At 41.0% G+C, this 24,868-nt stretch overlaps 3 protein-coding genes across 3 annotated transcripts in view; 1 reads left to right on the forward strand and 2 right to left on the reverse strand.

Moving 5' to 3' along the window:
* The window catches only part of LOC309695629 (uncharacterized protein), a 409,672-nt gene that overhangs the window by 55,872 nt on the left and 328,932 nt on the right, over nucleotides 1-24,868 (reverse strand). The window lies entirely within an intron of this gene.
* Nucleotides 1-24,868, forward strand: part of LOC309694246 (uncharacterized protein) — a 174,314-nt gene that overhangs the window by 14,817 nt on the left and 134,629 nt on the right. The gene's annotated exons all lie outside the window — the stretch shown is intronic.
* LOC309695221 (Fc receptor-like protein 5) lies at nucleotides 10,804-15,958 on the reverse strand. Its single transcript, XM_082515735.1, has 6 exons — nucleotides 15,859-15,958; nucleotides 15,368-15,403; nucleotides 14,981-15,241; nucleotides 14,413-14,658; nucleotides 12,552-12,691; nucleotides 10,804-11,009 (listed from the first exon to the last, which is right to left on the reverse strand). Exons 1-5 carry the CDS (start codon nucleotides 15,887-15,889, stop codon nucleotides 12,579-12,581), a joined length of 687 nt encoding a protein of 228 aa, XP_082371861.1. The 5' UTR covers nucleotides 15,890-15,958; the 3' UTR covers nucleotides 10,804-11,009; nucleotides 12,552-12,578.

Here is a 24,868-nt window from a genome sequence, read left to right on the forward strand (position 1 = left end):
ACCCCTGCACAGTTACCAGCTGTCAGCTACGTAGAAAAGGATCCTGGTGTTATTTGTCTCTCAGAAACCTGTTCAGCTCTGATGATTCAATAAGGACATCTCCTGGTTCCATCTTCACGTTTCCTTCTCACCACATATCAAACCAATATCATCAACAGCAGCTTTTACAGCTGTGGCTCCAGCAAACATCAGCTGATCAAGCTGCTTAAACGTGCTGCTGTTGTTTAGCGCGACATCTGCTGGTTTCCTCTTTCTAGCGCAAAGTGGACGATAAACGAATAAGAGAGAAAAGCCGAGGGGAGAGAATGAGAGAAGAAGAGGCAGCTGACGGCATAAAGATGCAGAATAACTCCAGCTTTGTGTCTTTTTCCATTCTAACTGAAGTCCGGGACAAACTGTTCCGTTTCGCCTCAATACAAAACACGTAATATTTTCTCTGAATACGAGACAATTACGTTTTTTACGGGACAGTTGGCAACTTTACTAACTAGCCTTATGAATAAAATAAAGTTCACTATCAGTAACATCATAGAACCCGCCCAGCCGTATATAAACTCCGTCATGCTAGCTAGTACACAGGACACGTTATTGTAACTGTAAAAAGTCAGCACAACAAAAATAAACTCCACCTAAACTTGGTTTATATCTGACCCAGATCGACTGCAGGTCATAACTTCTTACCTGAAGTTCAGTAAGAAGCGGACCGCCGGCCGCCTCGGGTCTGTCCCTATGACTGTAGCAAACATTAACAACACCTCCTCCCATTGTGCAAAAATGAAGCCAAAATATCCTGCTTGTGGAGGCTGCCATCTTGCATTTTTGGAGCCAGAGTCTGCGCAGTAGTGTCTTGACGTGACCGCACATACGCCCCCCCCCCTACACTTTTTACGTAGCCCGGCTGCTCCAGTTTATTTGCTGATGGGTTTACCGCGACTGACAACTCGTTCAATTAAGGTAAATACAACCATGTAACTGTTATGAAAAAGGCACGCAACTTATCATCTCATAGTTCTAAAACATCTAAAATCACTCTGTTATTAATTTGTTTGCTAGATTAGTCGCTAGCATACGCAATGGGTTGGAGCCTTGTTGCTAGCTAGTTAGCGATGCTAGATGCAGATGTGTAGCGATGTAATGCTGTCCTTTGAGATTTTAACATTTAAGACTGTGAGTGTAAAGGATCTAAAGCTGTTTAAAATCTTCAGAGCCCTCTACGTCCTGGTAACATGGAAACTTTAAAAACAGCAGCAGGTTTCAGTGGTGTAGTCTAATTTGTTCTTTTCATTTAATAATAGAGTCCATATTATATCAATAGCTACATTCACGCTGGGGAGAAACTAGTGAGGGAGACTATGAGGACTAAGCTGGGTTTCCTGGGTCCAGAGGTTTGGAGAAACTTCTTCCCTTTCTTTCATCACAGCTGTCCTGTGCCAGATGTTCTGTTGACCCACTGAGAGAGGCTTTATTTAAGAAACACCAGGAACACTGAAGCTCATCGCATGGATCAAGCAGGACTCATGATCTTCACCAGCAGCTCCCTCACAGGGAAATCTTCAGCACTCCCAGGAGATGGATAAACCCAGCATTTCATGAACACTGTGATGATACCTTTGGTCTGTGTAATGCTATAAATACTTAGATACTCCCCAGAGGCTCCGGACTTTTACATACAGATATTATATTCAGTCCTGTAGAAAGTTATATATTTAAAAATATATGATCCTCTCTGGTTACTCTGATACAAATACCTCTTAATCACTTTATGGTAAATAACAGACTATCTGCAAAAACTGTGAAAGAATTCCAGATCACAAGTTTGTAGTTCGACATACAAGTGACGACCTTTGACCTTCATCAGATTTTATTTAACTGTGTCAGAGAAAATCAGCTTGTGCTCTTCATGCAGCTGAGTACATCAAGTGTTTAAAACAGAAGCTGTGCAGGTCTGAGATCAGCAGCTTTGTGAAAAACCAAACTGAGATCCTGTTAATGCTGATATATAGTGACAAAGTGACACGGATGATGAATTCTTTGTCTTTAACTTTATCAATAAAACAGCTGCAGCTTTCACTGCAGCACGTGTGGTACTTTAACCTTTGTACTGTTTTCATCAGTTAATTTTGCTGTTAACATGTGAACATGATGGATGATCTGTCTGCTGTCACTGGGTGGTGCTGAGGTCTGAATCTGAGGGCAGCTCCTGTAATCACAAACAGAACAGAATTATCACAAACTGAAATTCAAATCTGAAATAAAGCTGATCCTTCTTTCACCAGAGTTGGGCAGTAATGCGTTACTGTAATCTGATTACTTTTTTCAAGGAACGAGCAAAATAAGGGATTACTATTGCAAAAAAAAAGTAATTAGATTACTGTTACTTTCCCTTAAGCATCTACGTTACTGCGTTATGAGGAATATTTAGCTGATGTAGAGTTTAGAAATGTGTTATCATAGAATGTAGAACTATTGTAGAGACACTGTCCTTAAAGTAATGAAGGTCTCATTGTGTTGTGAACTTAAGAGTAGATTGTAGAAGGCTTCTCCCCCACTGAGTGGAAATTCCCCAGAGGATGTTTTAGGGTGGGGGTCTCTACATGTGTAACTGGATACCTGTGGTCTGGAAGTGAGAGGGGTTTTATGACCTCTAGGGAGTTACCTACACCCACAGTGTTTTAACGGTCACGCACACACATCCACACGCACACTTACTTACGTGCTCGTGCACATAGACACAGACACAGAGTTTGCAGCACACCGTAGGGGGGGGTTTATGATGGGGTCGCCCTATAAAACTGTGTTTCACAGACAAAGGGGTGAAGATTTTTGCAGAGGGGCACTGGCCTCGTCTTCCCTTCTAGAAGTGGATGCTTAAATGAAGATGAGTAAATGAAGATGAATAAAGGTGAATAAAAGTTTTGTGAAAATGACTACTGAGTCCGGTGCCATCTCTGGATGCTCGAGGAATAAAAAGAACCGGGGTAAAACTGATTTCCCGACAGTTTTGGTGCCGAAACCCTTGGGAATTCGCTCAAGGCCCAGAGATGAATTGGCAGAGCTGAGCTCGTGAAACGAGGCGAACAGAGAGCTAGCTCACATGATTAAAAGGTAAGCACGACCTGTTTATTTTCGAACCGTGCATATTGTTTAAAGCCTAAATTATCTGTTCGCTAAGTTGAACGTATCCCAGTGTAAATTCACTCAGTAGAAAAAAATAAAAGGCGGCTAGCGTCCGTCTCAGTGCGTTAAAGCAAGAGACTTTTGTAAGAACTCCAAGTTGATGTTTAGCGCCCCGTAAGAAAATCTCAGTGCGTTAAAGCAGGAGATTTTTGTTACGGATTAATAGAATCGGTGTTTCATCCGTCTTAGTTATTAGGAAAAAAGTGGCGGTGATCCATCCTCGTGCGTTAAAGCAGGAAACGTGTTACTATTAGCTGAGCGCTGCGCGTGTCACGGGTTTGGTTACCCCACCTAGTCTCGAACGCGGGGCTAGGACCTGAAGGCAGGAGATCCAGGGTGGTGACCTGGGGATTCGTGGCTCCTTAAATAACTAAGTCGGGGAGAGGTCCCTGTCACAGTCTGAAGTATGCATAAAAGCAGGATCGGTTGCTTTCGCCGGTTAGATTCCAAGCTGAGTTGAACCGGTGCCTGATGCAGAAGGAGGACGGTGTAGTGTGTGTGAAAGCGCCGTTAGAGTCGGCGTCTCATCTGAAGTACGGGAGTCAATTAAAGTAACAAAAAGGATTCGTGTCTAAAAGTGTGTGTTTGTGGTGTGCAGAAATCGCGGCAGGCGGCCGTGTCGCGAATTGTTGCAAACTGTGAAGTTAATTGGGGGGTTTGATTTGGTTTTATATTTTTTTGGGGGAGAGTAGCTGCGGTATCGAGTCCGTGGCGCAGTTTGAATGATTTGTGAAGTGTACGAGAGCGGACGGCACCCGCTCTATGTGCTGATTGGGGCGTTGTCCTGAATCAGCAGAAGTGTCTCGCAGAAAGTTTGAATGGGACTGCGAGAAGCATGAAGTGTGTGTGAGCCAGCCTCGAGGGGCGGGTTCACAGGTGGAACGAACGATGAGTAAAATGTGTGTGTGTGAGAGAGAGAAAGAAAAGGTGGGGGCGAGTGATCAGCCTGTGAGTGTGTGTGAATTCCTTGATGACAAAGAGGGAGACAAAGTAGATTAGTTGATTTTCTGTGAAATAATAAGAGTCAAGAAATCGTAGTGATCAAAGAGGAGAAAATGAATTAAAAGTAAATAAAGCAAATTAAAGAGTGGATTAGTGCTAGAGTAATGATAAATAAGTTCAAAATAATTAACAACAACATCAAGAAGATTTTTGTGTTTGCAGTTAAGAATAAATAAAATTTCATTTTTGGGGTTTAAAGTCAGTAGAGTTCAAAACAAAATAAGTAGAGATGTGTTGCTTTAGGAGTGATGAAAACATATGCAGTCACAGTGAATAATGAAAGTCTCTCAGTCTGTCGATTACAGGTGGGGAACGGACCTGGATCAATTCTCCACGGGCAGCAGTCGGAAGAAAATTATAGGTTGAAATCATTAGAAAAAATAGAAACGCCCAGCCAGAATTTTTTGGCTGAATTGTTTTGCAGTTTCCCGTCCTCATCCTGAACAAGCAAGCTCCAAGGAAACGAATCTCTCCCTGAAGACACAGAGTGCAGTTTCAGAAGCACGAGCATGAACATCAACAGTGGACAGGAGTCCAAGAGACAATCTGAGCAGAGAGGTCCAGCAGCGCTGTGGGCAAACGGCATCAGAAAGAGAAGAACCACCATCTAGATTGGATGGATGGAGATGCGTTTCCAGCAAGCTGCAACCTCACTGTGTGTGAAGGACTTTTGAGAAGACTGTCTGAGCTTGACATTTGCCATGTTTGGAGTGAGATGGCAATGAAAGAGACAGTGGGACAAAGAGAGACACGGGACAAAGCTGAAGAAAACTGACTGCCATTGGACTGAAAAGTGGGAGAGAAGGAAAGGAGCAGAAGAGGACTGAGGCGGCTGTTTTAGTGTGGGCAATCAAATTGGGTTAAGGAATCCGGGGAGACAAGCGACTGCCTGGAAGTGGAGGATTGACACAGTGTCCAGACCACCACAAAAGGGGGAGGAAGACAAGCACTGAGGTGTGCAAGTGTACTGTTAGAAAGATGGAAAGGTGACACCACACATGCAGCTAATATGCACCAGAGATAAAAAAAAAATCATACACAAAGTGTTATACATTAAAAGAGGGCATTTGTAGAAGGGGTTAACAACACACAGTATGGTTGCCTATGGTAACCTGCAAGCATTTGGGTTTAGCTGTGCCTGACTATGACAGAGTTTTTCATTTAGATGTTTCTGAAACAAAATTTGGAGTGAACGGAGTTTGTTTCAGAAAAAAGGGGGAAGGTACATAAAAGGATACATAAAAACAAAATGTATTAACCCTACAAACACACACACACGCACACACACACACACACACACACACGCACACACACACACACACACACACACACACACACACACACACACACATGTAATGAAGATCAAACACAATTTTAAGTAGGTAATACTGTCACCATCATCCTGTCTGGTTTATTGAGTGGATTGAGAACTGATACATAGACGACTGAATTAGTATTATTTTGGGGAACATGATAGCAGGGGTGAACAGAATCCTGCAGCCAGAGTTTAAATGAGAGAAACTAAATGAGTGAAACTAGCAGATTTTTTTGTTTTGTTTTGTTTTTTGTTTTGTTTTGTTACTGAAGTATGGGTGTTTTCTCACCTATAAGAGAAAGAATATCCTGTGACAAGTCCTAAGACTGGGCTTCTGTATTTTTTCTTTTTATTTTGTTTTTCAGTTTTATTTGTCATTTTTCATTTTATTTTTATTTTTTGAACAGTGCACTGAGTTTTGTTTGTGAATTTCTTTTCTTTAAGCAGATCTGCACGTCGGGAATTAAAAGCGCTACACGTCATCGAGAGAATTGTTGCAAGTGAGTTTCTCCACATTAAAATGGGCTCTGGAGAAAGCCACTTATTTGGGACAATTAGTCCCTGCCTAAAAAAGATTCAGCGAGGAAATCCGATCTAAAGTCCTTCTTCTTTTTCTTTTGAAATGACGTCATTTTGCTGAAAGTGGAAACTAAATGCGACGATAGGTTCCACTATCAGCAAAGAAAGAAAGAATGGATGAATGAATGAATGAATGAATGAATGAATGAATGAATGAATGAATGAATGAATGGAAATAAAATAAAAACAAACTGACTAACTGGTAAAAGCTGACAAGACTTAACCACGACTCAAGGTTAAGCTCCACCTAGACAGGACAAAAGGGTGGATGAATTTATGTGTTTCCTTTTACAGGAGCAGAAAGATGACAGCAACATCTGAGGTTGCGTGATGGTTTCACCTTTTAAATGCCATTTTTATGTTTGTGAATCTATCAGGGGTGTGTTATTCATGGGCTTGTGTTGCTCACAGAAGTTACTGTGAGAAAGTGTGTGCACACCTGTGCAGCGCTAACATTTGCATTCTTTTCTACAGCATTACAGTTCTTCATGTGATTTGATGATGTGATTTCTAACAGAACAATTGGTGGATGTTTGTTTCTCTACTACAGGTTATGAGTTGGTGATGCTGTTACACTGTGTTTTTGGGAAAATGTGAAGGCTACTTTGACAATGTGAATAACATGTGAGAAATTTTCTGTGTTGAAAACTAGTGTCACTTCTTTCCACAGCTATGGATGGCTAACTTTATGGTCTTTTTATGGCACCTCTGGAATGTGGATGGCCGACGCCTGCCCACCACATGAGCCATGTGTGTTGCTAATGTTTGTTTTCTTTAAGAGTGCATGTGGAGGATTCAGCAGAAGTGGACAAGTGACATGAGAAAAACAAATAAGGGATGCAGTGTTTATGGAATAGTTGAAGATGGGCTATTGAACTCATAGTGATAAAATGGGTGGAGTGACATTGTTTAAGGAAAGTCACAGATTAAATTGTGGAATAAATTGGGATGATTCATGATTTGGGACAAATTATGGTAATAATAGTGATTTCATGATTGGAGAAAACCTGCACATGATACTTGTCTGTTATGCTGAGTACTTTATCACTCTCATGATCTATAGTTGGTTGCAAATGTGAAGTTTGATTTAGCAGATTTGTTTTCCAGGTTACAGGCTCCAGGTGGAGCTGGGAGTTAAACAAGCTTAACATGTGACTGCTGATTAATGTTTTTACACAGGGTTACAGGTTGGAGTGTGGCTGCTCCAAGTGGGAAACCCTGGAGATTGCTTTAGAGAGAATGTGCAACATTCTTGTACATGTCTCATTGGGGAGTTGACACATGGCGAAAGCCGTGTGGCGAGAGGAGTGTCATTTTTGAATTTGTAGATGTCGTGAGGTGCCATGACGAGAAGGAGTGGCTGAGAGGATCGTCCACAAGATGGGAGCTGAGGCCAGGAGAGAGGCTTCAGGAGGATCAGAGATCATCTTCAGCACAGCAGACATCACACAGAGAGCTGTGCTACTGAGCTTCCAGGAGATCAAGAGGAGACTTCCCACAGCAAGATTTTAAATAAAATGAAAGATTCAATGTTGACGCTGAGGAAGACGACTAAGGTGTACGACGTGCTCTGCCTTAAACCTTCAGCAGCGTTGGAACATGAGAACCTGAGGGATGGAGAGAGCGTGCCAAGCTCTAAAAGTGACGGTGCAGAGGAAGTCCAGCGATGGAATTGTGTTTCTGTGTGAGGCACAAATACTAGGAGACTGGGAAATAGTTGACACCACTTTTCCCAAGGATGAAGATCACCTAAAGTGTGTCACTTTGCCATGCAGATTTGATGCTCTGCAGAGAAGCCTTCTGTGAGGGAGAGATGTAAACAGACGAGCCTTTTATTTACATTTAAATCATGTTAACTTCTCTAGGCTGGTTGAGGGGGAATTGGAGAGAAACGGTAGTGTTAGGTGTGACTTTTTGAATCAGTTGTTCTGTTAAAACATTTTTGTGGGTGGATGTTAACCAAACTGTAACCATTACAAATGAACTTTTTACTTTTTACATAAAAAGGCTGAAAATGATTTTAAAAAAGACAGCTAACACTTACTTTTAGTTATTCTTAAGAAATTCTTAAATCCTCACTCTTCTGATCATCAGGATGGAACAAAAATCCATATAAAGATAAAAAGTGAGAGTTTCTCTGTCGGTTAAAAGGGGCCCGATTAAGGTTTGTTCAACACAAGCAATTTCTTTTTTGTAAAAGTAATCTGTGGGTGAACTGACCTTTGTACTAAAAAGCTGAACGAACTGATTCCTGTTCCTCTTCAACACCACTGTGTGTGACATCAAAGCTCACATCCTCATTTTTTGACAAAGATCTACTGTATATGCAAAGCAAGTGTCACAGTTACAGCAATTGGATTTGTTTCCAAGGAAACAGGTAGATATGTAAAGACAAAATCTGTCTGTCTCTCAGTGAACTGCAATATACTTGTTCTAATGAATAAAGGTACAGCTGTTCTGGAGAACTTTGTCCACCTTTGATTGTCTTTAAGTTGTGTTGGAGCCACAGAGAGCAAATCTTTGTTCTTCATGGAGAAGCAGTGAGGCTGTTTGGACTTTCCTATGAAACGTCAGTGCAGGAGTCTCTCAGTACATCTGTCCTTGTGCAGTTTTTGTGTGGGTGACTGGCACTCCTGCACTTGGCATGGGGAGCTCCATCTGGGCCCTCCCTCTTTCCCCTGCTGGGATGGACGAACAGTTGTGATTGAGATGTGTGACTCTAGGTCTTCAGCACTCTCGGGGGTCCATGAACAGCCTCAACCTCATTTCCAAGTTCATTTTCATGACAAATGCTCAACACAGACACTCACATTCTCTCTGTCACTTCTAATATCTTAGCGTTCTTCTCCTGTCTTCTCCCAAAGTGGCTTTCATCCACTTTTTTGCTCTGGAAGTGATAATGAATTAAATAGTAATAAAATAAATAAATAAAACAAAAAGATAAAAAAGAGAGGAGCCTACAGAGAGTCCATAATGCATCTCTTTGTGTTTGGCACAACAAAGCATTCAGACGATGATTCTGCTTCTAAAACTGCCAGACAAAAAAAATATGCTCATCCACAGACTGTATGGGAGCATCACACAGACTCAGATACCTGCTAATTAGTGCTCAGTAACATTTAAATCAAATCCCAGGATTTCTCTCACCAAAACTGGGGAATTTTTTTAAGTGATAGAAAGCAGCTCTGATACCCTTAACAAAACAAAACCGTGACTGACTTCCTCACTGTGACTCAGAGACAGAGATAAATATGACCACATTTTGTGTCTCAGACTTTTGGACCAATCACAAATATGTCTGTCTCGTCTCTTTTCAGTTCCATTTCTTTCAGACAACCAGCTCATTGGTTTGTTATATTATCAGAGGACAATGGTGAGTAAAACTGCATAAGTGTGGTAAAATACATGAAAATTATTTATGATAATAATAATAATAATATCAAGCAAATGTATGTAAAGGTTGAACAGTTAGAACCTTTTTCCCACTTGTACCTAATTGAATCCACTCAGTTTTGTCCATTTTCCATTAGAATTCATACCTCCTAATATGTGGGGTTGTTAGAAATGTTGCCCAAAGTTCATTTACGTATGTGACACAAACACAACACAAAAATAGAGGACCCCTGATTGCCTCCGATTGCTTTGAACCCTGTCCAGTATAAAAAAATTACCTGTTATTAGGTACTACCCCCTAATGGAAAACCTTAAAAACCAAGTCAATCTGACCCGAGTAGATACTCGTGAAGCAGGGCTAATAAGAACGAAGGACTAAACTTTGCAGAAGACCTGATTGAATTTCTCTTTGAGCAGATCTAAAACTAATTACAAATGCTAATTCAAACATAATGTCTTTAATTTGGCCTTCAGTGCTACTTTCAGGAACTATCGTTTTTTTGGCTGATTTTTTACTGGTTTTTGCTTTCTGCTTCTTCAGCCAGGTCTCTGCAGCAGGTCAGAGAGTATTCCTCGTGCTCTTTACCAGAGCAACTTTTATCCAGCCAGCCTGTTAGTGGATCGGGTTAAGCTCACAGATGGTTTGTAAGGAATGAAACCATCATTTAGCATGTGTTTAAAATGCAAACAAATCCTAACCTTACCTCTAGGGTCACCAGGTGGGCACTGAAAGCTCAAGCTATAAATGACTGCTGTCATTTAGAAAGAAGCTGCTATGCTGTAACACCCAGTATTACCAGTAGATGGCAGCAGATTTCAAATGTTATTCCTGGGATCACTGTTAGTAAGAGGAGCTCTGAGCTGAATCACGAGTCACATGTTCATGAGTCTACTTTCTCTCTTCAGCTCTCCGTTTTCATGTTATGATATTTTTTATTCTCCTGTATCACTAAATAAGTAAAATATTTCCTAAGAATAAATACACAGTGTACTGTTTTCCCCTTTTTTGTCAGCCAGTTAATAAAGAACCTGTGATACATTTATTGGTTAGTTGACCTCGAACAAGTCAAATTTTCCATCTGGCACCTTTTTGAAACTGCAGACAAGCAACAGACAAACCAGGTCCCCAAATGTAGTATCCAACAAAGATAAAGAAAATATAGAAAACAGTAAAACTCCAGAGGACGCAGCATTATAATAACAAATGACTTTTTTAATGTAAGACTTTTAAAATGGTGCTTTTACCAAAGGGCAAAAGTAGAAAATCCAAAGGGTTTAATAGAGAAATTAATGAAAGACTGAAGGCTGGTAGAGAAAAGACAACTAATCAACTGAAAGTCGGTGTTAGATTCTATTCAATGGAAACATATTCAATTATATTTTATCTGATTCAGATTTATTTCTAATGTCATGGATTATATGTGGATGTCCTCTGGTCTGAAGTGCTGGGGGGACCAGTTAGAGACCAGCAGCTGGACATCAGTGGTTGGACTGGTGGACTACTTCAGTGAAGAGTAGACGACGTCTGGCTCTGGTTTAAAGTCTGAACACAAACACACACAGTTCAAACAACAGGAAACATGATTACAAGCTTTGTAGTTCAATCAAGACCTTCAATCTCCACCTCTCTGCATCACACACAGTCCCAGTTCAGACTTTACTGGGAACCAGCTCAGGTACAAATCACAGAGCTTTCATACTGCTCACATGTTAACTGCTTCTTCAAATTCAAAATCTCAAATGTGGAGCTCACAAATCTGTAACCGTTAGCTGAAGAAATGCATGAAAAGTCATTTTTTCCTGCTTCCACCTTCTCTCTCTCTTCTTTCTCACAGTCAGAACAATGTGACTTAAAACAGGAACCATTATTTAGTTTTTATTAAAATCGTTAACAAATGGAAACTGTTACACTGGAAATGATACATTTGTCTTGTGGATTATTTACATAACTCATATTTTGGGTTACAAGCATCAACAAGGAGATATTTTAAATAAACATCAATGTAGAGACCAGGCCCTGCTGACAGGTATATGAGTCAGGTGTTACATGTTATTATTATTTGCAATGTTGCATCACAATGCCAGTAAGTTTATTTTAAAAGAGCAGCTGGTTTTCTGACAACAGAGAGATGTTGTAACAAACACACACAGCCTCTGTTGTGATCAGAAGCTTCCACTGTGGTTAAAATGTGTTAAATGTTCACTGTGTTGCAGATGTTGAGAAATTAGAGTAGTGTGACAGACACACACTGTGTTTTCACGGCGTAGTTGTTATGTTGTGAAGGTGTTATGCACCATGTTGGTGTTTGACACATTAGCATGAAGGTACTTCACCACAGCTGTGTCACAGCTGTGGTGAAGTACCTTGTGTTTTTCCCAGCTGTCAGCACTTCTGCTGTGAACCAATGAATGACGGACAGAACGGCGAGGTGTTTGTGTGAACAGGAAGGTAGCGTCCACAAAGCTGCCATCTTCTTTCAGTGCAGAGTGAGACGCCTCACCACAAGCTGGAAAAACAGTGAGAACTCTCACCAGCATCAGACTAACTGCGGTCGTCAGCAGGATGTTGCTGCTGTTTAACATGCAGAACTTTAGAAATGATGCTGTAACCAAAGGACCGTTTGAGAGGCTGAAAACACACATTTGATGATCTTGGGTCTCTTTATGTGTCTCAGGCCCAGATCTCGTTCACACTTGTTTGTGAACGACATCTGGGCCTCATATGTGCCGCTACTGTACTTCCAAATACTCTGTGATCCAGATGTGGCCCAAAAATCATGATATTAAAGGTTAATAATTTCAAGTCTATATGACAGCTAGCAAACTACATGCAACAGCTGCCATCCGGCATCACAGATGCTAACAGAGTAGGAAACAAGCTGAAGTTGTCTAGAATGGTTCATAAAAGGTGAATTTCCATCATTGTTCACGACCACATGTGGTTCTAAGAAAATGCAGATGGGCCTCACTTAAATCGAACAATTCTGAGATATTTTACTCCTGCTACAGCAAGTCAGCGAGCTGTTGAACTGACTCCTTCATCAGCATCAACACAGACCCGTTAATGATGACGTGTGAGTCTCACCTTAAGGTTTCCTGTCAACATCTTATCTCACCAGAAGAACCAATAACACCAGTAGACTGATCCAACAGATGACAACACAGAGAGAACAGGAGGAGAGAATGATGGAGGAGAGATGGATGTAGGTGTGGTGGTGTGTTTGTCTAAAATAAAGCAAACGCACTCATTAAGTTCTCGTCACATTGTGAATGTTGAAACCTCTTGATACATGCTCAATCATTCAGGTAATTAAATCTCCAAATATTGATTCTGTTCATCGGCACGTAGCGTTTTTAGTGGGAGAAACGTCATGAGACCGATTGTCTGTATGATCAACTCAGTCACCTATAACATCTCCAAGTCTCTTCACTTGTATCCTAGTCACAGAAGCGTTGGAGGTAGTCCGTAAGAGATTACAGGATGACCCCAACCTCAGCAGCAGGACCACTCTCAGCATCTACCGAGTGTGTTTGCTTCTGGAACTGTGTCTTCATTCCACCTATTTCACATACAAGGGTCAGTTCTACAGGCAGAAACGTGGGTGTGCCGTGGGCTCCCCAGTTTCACCCATCGTGGCCAATTTGTACATGGAAGAAGTGGAAAAGAGGGCTTTGCTATCCTACCCTGGAACACCACCAAGCCATTGGTTCAGATATGTGGATGACACCTGGGTGAAAATCAAATCTCAGGATGTACCACAATTCACGGATCACATTAACTCGGTGGACCGACACATCAAATTCACCAGGGAGGATATGAAAAGTGTCAGGTTAGCCTTCTTAGACTGTGAGATTTCCATCAGTAATGGGGAACATCTAAAAGCTGACGTGTACCGTAAACCTACACATACGGATCAGTATCTAAGGTTTGACTCTCATCATCCACTGGAGCACAAACTGGTTGTCATCAGGACGCTACAACACAGAGCGAACACCATCCCCACTGACACAGCGGCCAGGGAGGCAGAAGAACATCACATCAAGAAGGCCCTGAGTAAATGTGGTTATCCCAGCTGGACGTTTGTCAAAGCTGGAAAGGCACCTAAAGAAAGTTCCAGCTGATCCAGGAGAGAAGGACAACCGCTGCCTAAGCGAAAACCTGTAGTGATCCCATATGTGTCAGGAGTATCGGAACAGTTGAGACGCATTTTTTCTAAACACCGTGTCTCTGTGGCTTTTAAACCCCAAAACACGCTGCGCCAAAAATTGGTCCACCCCAAGGATCGGGTCCCCGACACAAACAGAGTAACATAGTGTACGCTGTTAAGTGCAGGATTGCCAGGATTTATACATCGGGGAAAACAAACAACCTCTGGAGAAGCGGATGGCACAACACAGAAGAGCCACCTCGTCAGGCCAGGACTCTGCAGTCTATTTACACCTACAGGCCAGTGGACACTCTTTCAAGGATGAGGATGTACACATCCTGGACAGGGAGGAACGCTGGTTTGAGGGCGGAGTCAAGGAGGCCATTTACGTGAAAAGGGAAAGACCATCTCTGAATCGAGGAGGGGGCCTAAAGGTACATCTTTCATCATCTTACAATGCTGTGATTGCAGCCATTCCCCAACTCTCTGTGAATGGTACTCATGGCCATTGATCAGTGGGCTTTGATCAATGGGTTTTGGTCAGTGGTCATGTGAATTTGCATAATTATGATCAAGGAACTGACCTCCCAGCCCATTGTTCCTTCAGTGGGCTGGTTTCATTCATTATGCAAATGTACTGTTTATAAGTTTGGGGAAACCTGCCGTCAGCTGAGACTGAAGAAGTCACTTGGATGAGTGACGAAACGTTTCTCCCACAAAACGCTACGTCCAGATGAACAGAATCAACTTTTGGAGAATGTTGAAAGCTGCAGAAACACAGACAGGTGAGTGTGTCACCTGTGACAGTGATCCAGCTGGATGGAGACTCTCCATGACCGCTGATGTCACACTTGTAGAGGCCTTCATCAGACCTGGAAACATGCTGGATGGTCATGTGACCTGTAGGCTGCTTCCTGATGAGGGAGCCATCTTTATAGAAAGCAGCTGGGAGGTTGGAGGGAGTGGTCTTTGTTTTACAGAGCAGAGTGACGTCATCTCCCTCCATCACAGGGAGGACAGGACTCTGCAGGATCACTGATCCACCTCAACACAGACAACAACAACAACAACAACAACAATCTTTATTTATAGAGCACATTTAAAAGCCAAGGGCATGCCAAAGTGCTTTACATAAAAGAATAAAAGAATAAAACAATTAACACTATAATATCAGAGTCATATAAGTGTGGAATTATGTTCACAGGTAAAAACCACTAATAAGAGTAAACTATAGCACATAGCTATAGCAAAGTAAAGCTGTACTTCGCCTTATTTCTAAGGCGAAGTACAGCTTCAGAGACAAACTACAGCATTTCATCCATTTACACACAGCTTCATCAACACTAACTCCACACACTCAGCTTACCAGTGACTGTCAGGTTAACCATGTTACTGATGGGACCCTCTCTGGACTCACACCAGTAAACTCCACTGTCATGAAGCATCATAGTGATGTTACAGGAAGAACCAGCTGGTTTTCCCCACCCATCTCCACACTGAGTCCTCTGTCGTTTGCTTGTGTTTCTCCTCAGAGTCCATCCAGCAGAGCTGTCGTCCTCCTCACAGCTCAGAGACACAAAGTCTCCTTCAAAGAACTGAGAGCTGCTGGGACTCACAGTCAGACGAGCTGTGAGGGTTAAAATGAAAAACTGATGATCACGTCTTTGAGATCTTTACTGAAAGTTTTAATCCAAATGTGTGAAACCTGTCAGAGTTTATCAGGTTTAAACTGTGACAGAAGAAGGTTACTGACCTTGGTTTGTTGTGCAGCTCAGCAGTGAGATCAGAACTAAAGAGAAATGACACTCAGGTTGATTTGAGGTGAACATAAAGAACAACTTCGTAATATTTGATAATAATGAATTCTAAAATAAAACTGATCACATCATTTCATATTTCATGCTCTAATGTAGTTACTGTTACACAAGGAATCACATACAGTTATGTTATAATAATATGTAACTGTATGTATTAGTAAATACAAAAGACTAGCACTAAACTGAGGTCCACGTAAGAGTGCACCACTCTGCTCTGTTCATACAAACACCAACATTTTATTTCAGCTTTTCACTCATAAATTCATCAGTAACTCTGTTAAACTTCAGACCTGCAGTTGGTCCTCGTGGTGTTTTGAACTTGAATTCAGCCTGATTTGTTTTTCATGTCTTCTCCTCCATCATCAGTTATCAGGAGAGCAGACAGTCAAAGTACAAGAATTCAAACAAACACAGAGATTCTACTTACAGAGCAGACACAGCACAGATGTTTCCTTCATCGTCCTTCTCACTCATTTGAGCTTTTTTTCATTTCTGTCACTGACACCAAGTAAAGCCCGCCCTCTTCCTCTGAGCACGTATTCTTCCTCTATTTGAGAGTTATTGGTGGATTTCTAACCTCTTAATGATTCATGTGATAAATTTATTCCAGAATATGAACTTAGACACTCTGCAGTTCCTCTTTTGTTGCAAAACTAAAATTAAGTTGTTTTTTTAAGTGTAACACACAGAAATACATAAAACCTTTTGTGCTTTCAAAAGTTAAGAAACCAGCAACGTTGTTTTGACATAATTTCAGGTTAACTGAGATGATTACATGATATTTGAGTTTCTCTGTGATAATCGATAAAGCACATCCTGACATTATGACTTCATTCACAACAAATCAATTAAAAATATCATTTAAAACGTCGACTCTACTTCAGTGTGCTGTCAGTGTTGCAGCTTAGTTAATGAAACAAACTACAACCATTATAACCATTTAGTGGACGTCCCCCTGAGGCAGCATGGTGATGCTGTTGTCTGACTGGAAGAAGGTGCTGGGTTTGAATCCAGCCTCCATCTTTCTGTGTGAGCCAATCACATTCTCTCACAGTTTCTCCTCTCAGCACCTTTGCTGTGAGCCAATCGGTGAAAGGATAGAACTGTGACGCCTTTGTGCTAAAAGCAAAGCCGCCATCTTCTCTCAGTGCAGACTGACACACTAACCACAAGCAAGAAAGCCGACATGTTCTCATCAGTGTTGTCAGGCTCATACCATAACACCTTTACTGATAAAGCACTTTAACATAAACCAGGGTTCACAAATGTATGTTGTTCATATATAAATAACATAAACAGAAAATAAAATCATATAAAATAGAGTCACCCTCTTAAAAGAGTGCCAAAGGCATCAGCACATAAACGTGCTTTAAGAAGCGTTTTAAATTCAGAAAGCAATGAGGCCAACATGGCTAACATGGAAGGATCATTGCACAACTTCGGAGCAGCTACAGCAAAAACGTGGTCACCTCTAAATTTGTGCTTAGTTTTTGGCACCATAGGCAGAGTTTCAGGCTGAGAGCAGCCAACAACAGGAAGTTTCTGCTGCGGTTTTACTGAATTCTGTTTGCAGAAATTAAAATAAAAGGTTTTAAAATTGTGTTAAAGAACAGTTTGAGAGGCTGAAAACACTGTTTGGTCTGTTCAGCCTTCTTTATACGACGCATTAACAACAAATTCATCCTTTTAGTTGTGCAACCTTTAAGGCACAAATAAAAGAGAAAGAGCTGCTCCAGTGTTACAGATCACATGACCATCCTCGGGATGCTTTAATCCAGAAGTGAAGAAGAGCAGCTTTACCTCTTATCTGTGATCGTTTGTTCTTGTCTGTGATGATTTTTCCATAAGTGACGTCTTCAGTTCTCACTGCTGAGTAAACTGCAGCTGGATCAGTGTCTGCACAGTAAAACACACACAGAGGACGTCACTGCAGACAAAACAGCTGATAACAGACATGAAACTGCTGCCACTCACAAATCTTTATATGAAACACTCCGAGTGTTTTCACTTACTGCTCAGGTTATTCTAACTTCATGTTAAAATAGTTTAACATGAAGTCAAATGTGAGATAAAGGAGAAACTGAATGGTTAACATTCAGTTCCTCAGAGCAGCTGAATGAAGCTGTGAGGAACCGAATGTTAGTTAATTGCACAGAATATTAAAGAAGTGAGTTATTAAGTATATTTTCATATTTAGTAAATATAGCAGTCTTTGATCTGTCAGAGTTTAAAGAAATGCTCTTAATGATAATAACAGATTGCATGTATATAGCGCTTTCTAGGCACCCAAAGCGCTTTACAATTCGTTCACTCTAACATTCACACACTGGTGAAGGCAAGTTACAGTGGTAGTCACAGCTGGAGCAGACTGACAGAAGCGAGGCTGCCATATCGCACCATCGGCCCCTCTGGCCAACACCAGTAGGGTGCTGCAGCCACTGAAGGAGCTGCTCAGGGATGACAGCTTAGCCACCATTCTCCCTCACTCACCACACTGGAAGTCTACCACCAGCTCCTTGGTTTTATTAGTGTTGATCTGGAGGTAGTTCCGCTGGCACCAGTCCACAAAGTCTCTGTACTCCTTGTCGTCCCCATCAGTGACGAGGCCGACTATTGCAGAGTCATCAGAGAACTTCTGCAGGAAGCACTGGGTGGAGTTGTGGGAGAAGTCTGCAGTGTAGATGGTGAAGAGGAACGGAGCCAGAACCGTTCCCTGTGGGGCCCCCGTACTGCAGACGACCCTGTCCGACACACAGCCCTGAGTCCTCACATACTGTGGTCGGTCGGTGAGGTAGTCCAGAATCCAGGTAGTGCGCTGATGGTCCACTCCTGCTTGTCCTTCAGGACTGTGGGAAGAATGGTGTTGAAGGCACTGGAGAAATCAAAGACCATGATTCTCACAGTGCTTCCAGCGGTCTCCAGGTGAGCGAGGGAACCATGTAGGAGGTGAATGACGGCATCATCCAGTCCAGTGCCAAGTGAAGCCGTCTTCCTCTGAGCACTAGCTTTTCTATTGGTTCAAACACAGAGGTGGAGGGCTACGTTTTTTCTTTGTGAAAAGACAACTTAAAAAAAACATTCAAACATGAAGCTTTTTTTTTATAGACAGTGGCAGAGAAAAGGACATTAAAGAAACTGATGGACATTATGAACAATGCTGGGCATCCTCTGCACACGGCCATTAACAACCAGAAGAGTCTGTTCAGTGACAGGTTGCTTCTCCCCAAGACAAGAACTAACAGACTTAAAAACTCCTTTGTCCCACACGCCATCAGACTGTTTAACTCCTCCCTGGAGGGGAGAGGGAGGGGAAACAGGAGGACAAAGGAGGGAACAACTAAGCTGTAGTGCCTCTTCACCTCACTGTGCAATACTTTTTGTAAATAGTCAACAGTGCAATAGACCTCAATACTTGAAATGTGCAATTCACTTGTATTTTTATTTTTATTCCTATTTATTCTATTTATTTATTATTTATTTATTATATCTATTTATTTATTTCTATATCCCCTTTGTATATTTTATTTATATTTGTCTCTGTATTTATATATGTGTGTGTGTGTGTGTGTGTGTATATATATATATATAGAATATTCTGTAACTCTGTAACTTCTGTCGGTGCTGTGCTTTTTTTGGAAATCGAATTTCCCAGAATAACCCACCCGAGGGATTAATAAAGTTCTATCTTATCTTATCTCTTATCTTATCTTTTATCTAGAAAAGCTAAAAAATGTATCATTGAGTAGTTTTTCAACATAATTTGAGTTTTTGTGGTAAATTTTTATATGTACTTATATGCCACAATTTTACTCTCTTAAGTGCTTTCTGTCTAACATTCAAACTGATGGATGCATCAGACAAAAAGTTTTTATGGTAAATGGCCTGTATTTATATAGCGCTTTACTAGTCCCTAAGGACCCCAAAGCGCTTTACATATCCGGTCATCCACCCATTCACACACACATTCACACACTGGTGATGGCAAGCTACATGTTGTCCAAGGATATTTGGCATGCAGACTGGAGCATCAAGGGATCAGTTCACAAGCTTTATAATTAGTGGGTGATCTGCTCTACCTCCTGAGATGAAGCCACTCCAGGAATGCCAACAATTATCCATCTGTTTAATGGAGACATCAATTGCCCCCTTGTGTCAACATCTTGTAGTTTGGTTAATGAATAAATGTATTTGCTCCCACATGGTTTATTTATGGCCACTAGAGGGAGATGTTGGACTTTAAAGACTAACATGGATATAAACAGATCATCAACATGTCGTTAATATTTTGTCAATAATAAAATGACAGTAATGTGATTACAGTAACAGTAATGTGATTACACTCACCAGTGTTAGTAATGAACAAAATCACATTAAAAAAAAATTAACCACCATCTGGACACTTATTTATTTGATGGACTTTATTGTTACCAAACAGAACTGTTCTGGACTCACACGTCCAAGTTAATAGCACCAACATGTACAGATAAAGAGCAACAAATCAGAAGTTCATCTACTGCACTGATTCTTTTATGTGCAGCAGGTTTTAAGCATGACAGAGATTCTCTGCTTTGTTAAGCCGCACACTAGACAACACTATATACCACTAAACAAAGCTCCAACTGTGGGTCTTAATGTTATGGACATGTGCATATGTTATTTGGAGAATGCATAAATATTGTTGTACTTGATTCTAATCTGCTGTCAAGTCTCATATGCACAAAAAATGCAGTTACCAGAACACAGAACAAACACCAGGTAAAGCTGTTCAATCAATAAAACTAATTTCACCTGAGACAGACTGAAGTGATTTACACATCTCTGTTATCAGGCTGTGGGACATAAAGTTTAATGTTTAAAGGGGTCCAGTGTAAAGATCCACAGCTCTAATGTGCAGCCGTCACCTTAGAAATAAACAGCAGCACCGAGAGTGTGCTAAGTGGTTAAAATATTTCTCATCACCATCTGATAACAACTGTTGTTGTGTGGAGGAAGGGTCACATGACTTGCAAAACACTCCTTTTAATGTGAATGCAGGCAGGAGTGTGAGCAGAAAGCCCAGCTGAACAGACATCGATAACCACATTTCTGAAACCAGTTATCTGCAGCCAGCTAATGATTGACTGTGTGTTGAACTACACCCACAGTGTACACTGCAGGTTTCTCTAAGTTTCATCTCTGTGAGACTTGAATGTGTTTTAATATGAGTTATATAGGAATATATAAAGGAACTCACAAACTGAATATTTTGTGTTCACAGGCTGAAGTTACTTTTTTTTTTTATCTCTATCAACAGAAAAAAAAATGTTTGAAAATACAAATCCTGTAATTTCCAAATACAGGACATAAATAGGAAAACCTATGCTACAGAAAAGTACAATAAGATGAGCAGCTGGAAGCCAAAAAAAATTCCCATCAACAAATCGCATGAAAACTGTGAAGATGAACAAACACTGTAGTTCACAGAGTCTCTGACAGACAGCACAGAGACACACTGACACAGTCTGAACAGGTTTGATGATAATCAGGGAAATTTAACGTCAAACCAACTCTGGACATGTTTGATGTCTGTCTGCTGGATGATCAGAACATCTGTCTGTACCTGAATGTTCAGTGACAACACTGAGAGTCTGAACAGCAGCAGGAGAAAATCTCTCAGACATTTCAAACAGGCTGCAATTCAACAGGAGGCTGGTCTGAATCCTGATTCTGCTTCTTTTTATGTTTTCTGTAGATCAGAAAAACAACAAAATCAGTAACAAGAAGCACAGCAAAAATTGACAGACCAACAATTAGTACTAGAGATCCATTCTCTGTGTGTCCTCCGTGGTGAGCCGTGGTGGGTTTTTGATCTAAAAGACAAAACAACACAGAGCAGAGAGGTTAAAGGTTGGAGACTAGGAGATGGTGAACTACAGAGACCACAGAGCTTTATTTATTTGTAAAACAAACTTCCTGAAATTCTTAGGTTTTAATATCAACACTTTTGACTACTGCAAGTCATTATTATCAGGATTATTAAATCTTATGATTTAATAAAGAAATTTGCAGACTTGCACAGAGATGGTAAAATTATGATGACGGACAATGGAGATGAAGACAACAGACGACGAGGACGGAGAGGAACAGGGGTTTACACCAAGGAGGCAGTCAGAGGGAACTCGGGACAACTGGAGACATTTAAGGATGCAGGGACTGACAGAGACAGGGAAGACGTCTCATTGGGACGAGTAAAGTTTACCTTGACTGGATGGGCAGCTCTCTGGGTGCTCAGCAACCCCAAATCTAATCTAATCTAATCTAAGATGTGATATTGATGAGCCCGTTAACTTTCCAGGCTTCAAACAGGTTAAACTTTATTGATATAGCAGCTCTTCTCCCATCTTACTGGCATAAACATTTAAAGCACTCACAGCTGATCTGTCTACAGCAGGGGTTTTAGTTTCAGTCTTCATTGTGTGTTTAACCTCTTCATATTTTTCTGATATTGTAATTTTATCTTCCTTTGTAACATCTGCCGCCATGGCTGTGGTTGGTCAGATGTTGCCATCAACGGGGAAAATCCAGGATTAACTTAGCGAGTTGCTAATCAGGTTCGTGTGATTGTTTTTCTCCTGACTGATGATGTTAGTGTGAATCCAGATAACAGAAAGATCCTGTAGCCCTACAGAGACAGATTAAACCTCCCCGAGTGGGTTTAGGACCAACAGTGAAACATGACAGACTGCTGTGGTTGACCTCTGACCTCTAACTGATCCTGTTTGATCTGTGAAAGGATGAGCTCAGATGAAATCAGGTGTGTGAGGCAGAGAAATAAGAACAAGGACTTAGGCTACGTCCACACTAATGCATTTTCGTTTGAAAACACCGTTTTCTCTCTGTTTTGGCTCTCGAAAACGCATACATTTGAAAACGGTGCTTTCACATCGCAGTGTGCACAGCTAAAATGGAGACTTTTTGAAAACAATGACACATTTTAGTCATGTGATGCAGTCAAGTGACCTATTAAACTTAGAGAGCAGAGGGCATCATACAGCAGTTGTTTTGTTTGCTCTCAATTTTGACAGCCCTATCAGTTTGTGCATGCTTCAGATAGCTTTTCTTCCAATTCTCTAATTCTCACTCGCTTTTGCCACTTTGTACTGTTGTGTTACTCACAGCAACAACTCCATCTCATTGTTAGTCCATTTAAAAACCTCGGTGCTTTTCCTCAACGTTTTCCCGCAACGTTTCAAAGAGCCGAGGCAGCTGAGGCAGGCCTTGCATTTCATACTTGTGCTCAATGTGGATGCACAACTCTGTTAAAATGAAACCGATGGCGGAGACGCCGAGGATTTTCAGACGAAAACGCTGTTTTCAGATCTCTCCGGGGTAGTGTGGACGTAGCCTTAGTTTAGGTGTGGTTTCTATTAAGGAAGGGTCTTAAGTAAGCATGCAAATCGTGACTATTTTTTAACATTTGAAACATTTATAATTCTTTGTATTGCTTTTGTCCTTCAGCTCCGGGACTGTTCATTGTTTTGGGATGTTTATCTTCCTGACCGGGTTGGAAGGATGGACAAATTTTATTGCTCTGAGTCATTTTGTAGGCCACACTTAAGTTATAGTATGTTAATTCCCAGATTGAATAGAATTTTTTATAATTTTGTCACAGATCGTAAAACAACCTGTAGCTGTGATCCATGCAGAGAAGGGCGAGGACCATGGTTGGTTGGTTCAAGGATCTGCTTCCTTTGGTCGGCTGTCAGTCTGAGAACTGCCTTGTTTTAAACGTAGGTCAGGTTTTATAGAGGTCCGACTGTCTGACTTATCTGAACATGTAGAGAGCGTCGCTGCAGCTTCCTGTTTGGCCCCTGATGAAAACACCAGAACAAACGTGCTTATCACAGGAAAAAAAATCTGTACGAGAGCTTTTCCTCTTTGATAAAGTTTTTGTGAGAGCTGGACCGGAGGGGTTTGAGGTTTACAATCAAGAATCAAAAGTATGTTAATTGAAATAAAAGGAGAATAAAAGCAGTGTGACCGTTGTCTGTTAACTCCCAGTGCTCATCAATGGGACCAATGACAGGAAGGTAAAAAGATAAGATTACAGCCAAACATCCAAGTGCTTGATGATAGTTTGGAAAACTTATGAACAATGTGAGTCCTGAGCCTCTCCTCCTGTCTTTATATTTTGTGGAAAATGAGAAATAAAAGCAGTGACGGAAACGTGTCCAAACATTAATGAAAAAGCATAAAAGGCAAAACCAGAGTCAGGTTAAGAGTCCATATTTGGTGTGCCCACCTTTGTTCTACAGCACAACCTGAACTCTCTTAATCAGATCTCTTGTCATTTCTTTAAGTCGTCTTTAGGAATAGTTCTCCAGGTGTTTTGAGTGCTTTTTGCTTTTTGTTCTGTTCTCTGTGAAGATGATCCACACTGCTTCAATAAAGCTGAGGTCCGCGTTCCGGGGAGGCCAGTCCATGACCGATAGTGTCCAGGTATTTTATTGCATTGTTAGTATGTTTAGGTTCATTGTCATGCTGAAAAATAAAGCTGTTTCTTTGCAGAAGGTATTACATGGTGGCTCAAACAACGCCCGTATGTTTATTCATTTATAATTCTATTTTAACACGGCCTCCAACCCCTCTGGCTAAAATGCAACCATGCAAACCATGACGGAGCCTCTACCATGTTTTACTTGTGTAGTTTGGCGTGCCTCAGCCTTTTCCTTGACAACTTCTTGGCAGACATTTTTCTACTGAGACCATTTCTGATGAGGCTTCAGTATACAGTCAGGTCCTGTGTCAGCTGTTTGCTGGATCTTTGCCTACTTCCTTATAACGTGACTTTCAGACACTCCTCAGCACTGGTTCATTGCTTGTGTTCGGAGCTGTTTTTATGCTTTAATGATTCATGGGACTGGATTCTAGGATTTAAGGACTAGACAGGAAATGAAACAAAAAGCAGCCAATGTAAAAAAAATAAAACAAAACAAATAACACTACTGCTCAGAATAAAGGCAAGAAAGAAATTTACAAGAAAGCCTCCAAAGAGATTTCAGGCTTTGCTGAAGAATAAAATACTGACATTGTAGCTTGTTATAACTGTACAAACTCTCTTTTTGCCGTACAAGCTGTATTCCCACATGTTTCAATGAATCAGTGCACCTTTTTTCCATTTTCCTAATGAAATATAAAAACATGAGGGGAGGTTTGAGACTTTGGGGCATCTCTGTAATTACACAGAATGTTCTCCGGCCCATTTTCTTTTTCTCACTTCCTTTTCCATTCTTTATTAAGCCCTCATCCCAACTTTTGTTTTAGATGTGTGGCTGCCATCAAACTTAAAATTAAGTTTGTGCATTTTATGTTCAATATAGGTATTTGTTGTGCCTGGAAATGAACAAATAAATGAATGAATGAATGAATGAATGAAGTAATACGTTTCCTAAAATGAT

The sequence above is a fragment of the Aulonocara stuartgranti genome, assembly GCF_965226115.1.
Source record: "Aulonocara stuartgranti genome assembly, chromosome: 3".
Taxonomy (NCBI): Eukaryota; Metazoa; Chordata; class Actinopteri; order Cichliformes; family Cichlidae; genus Aulonocara; species Aulonocara stuartgranti.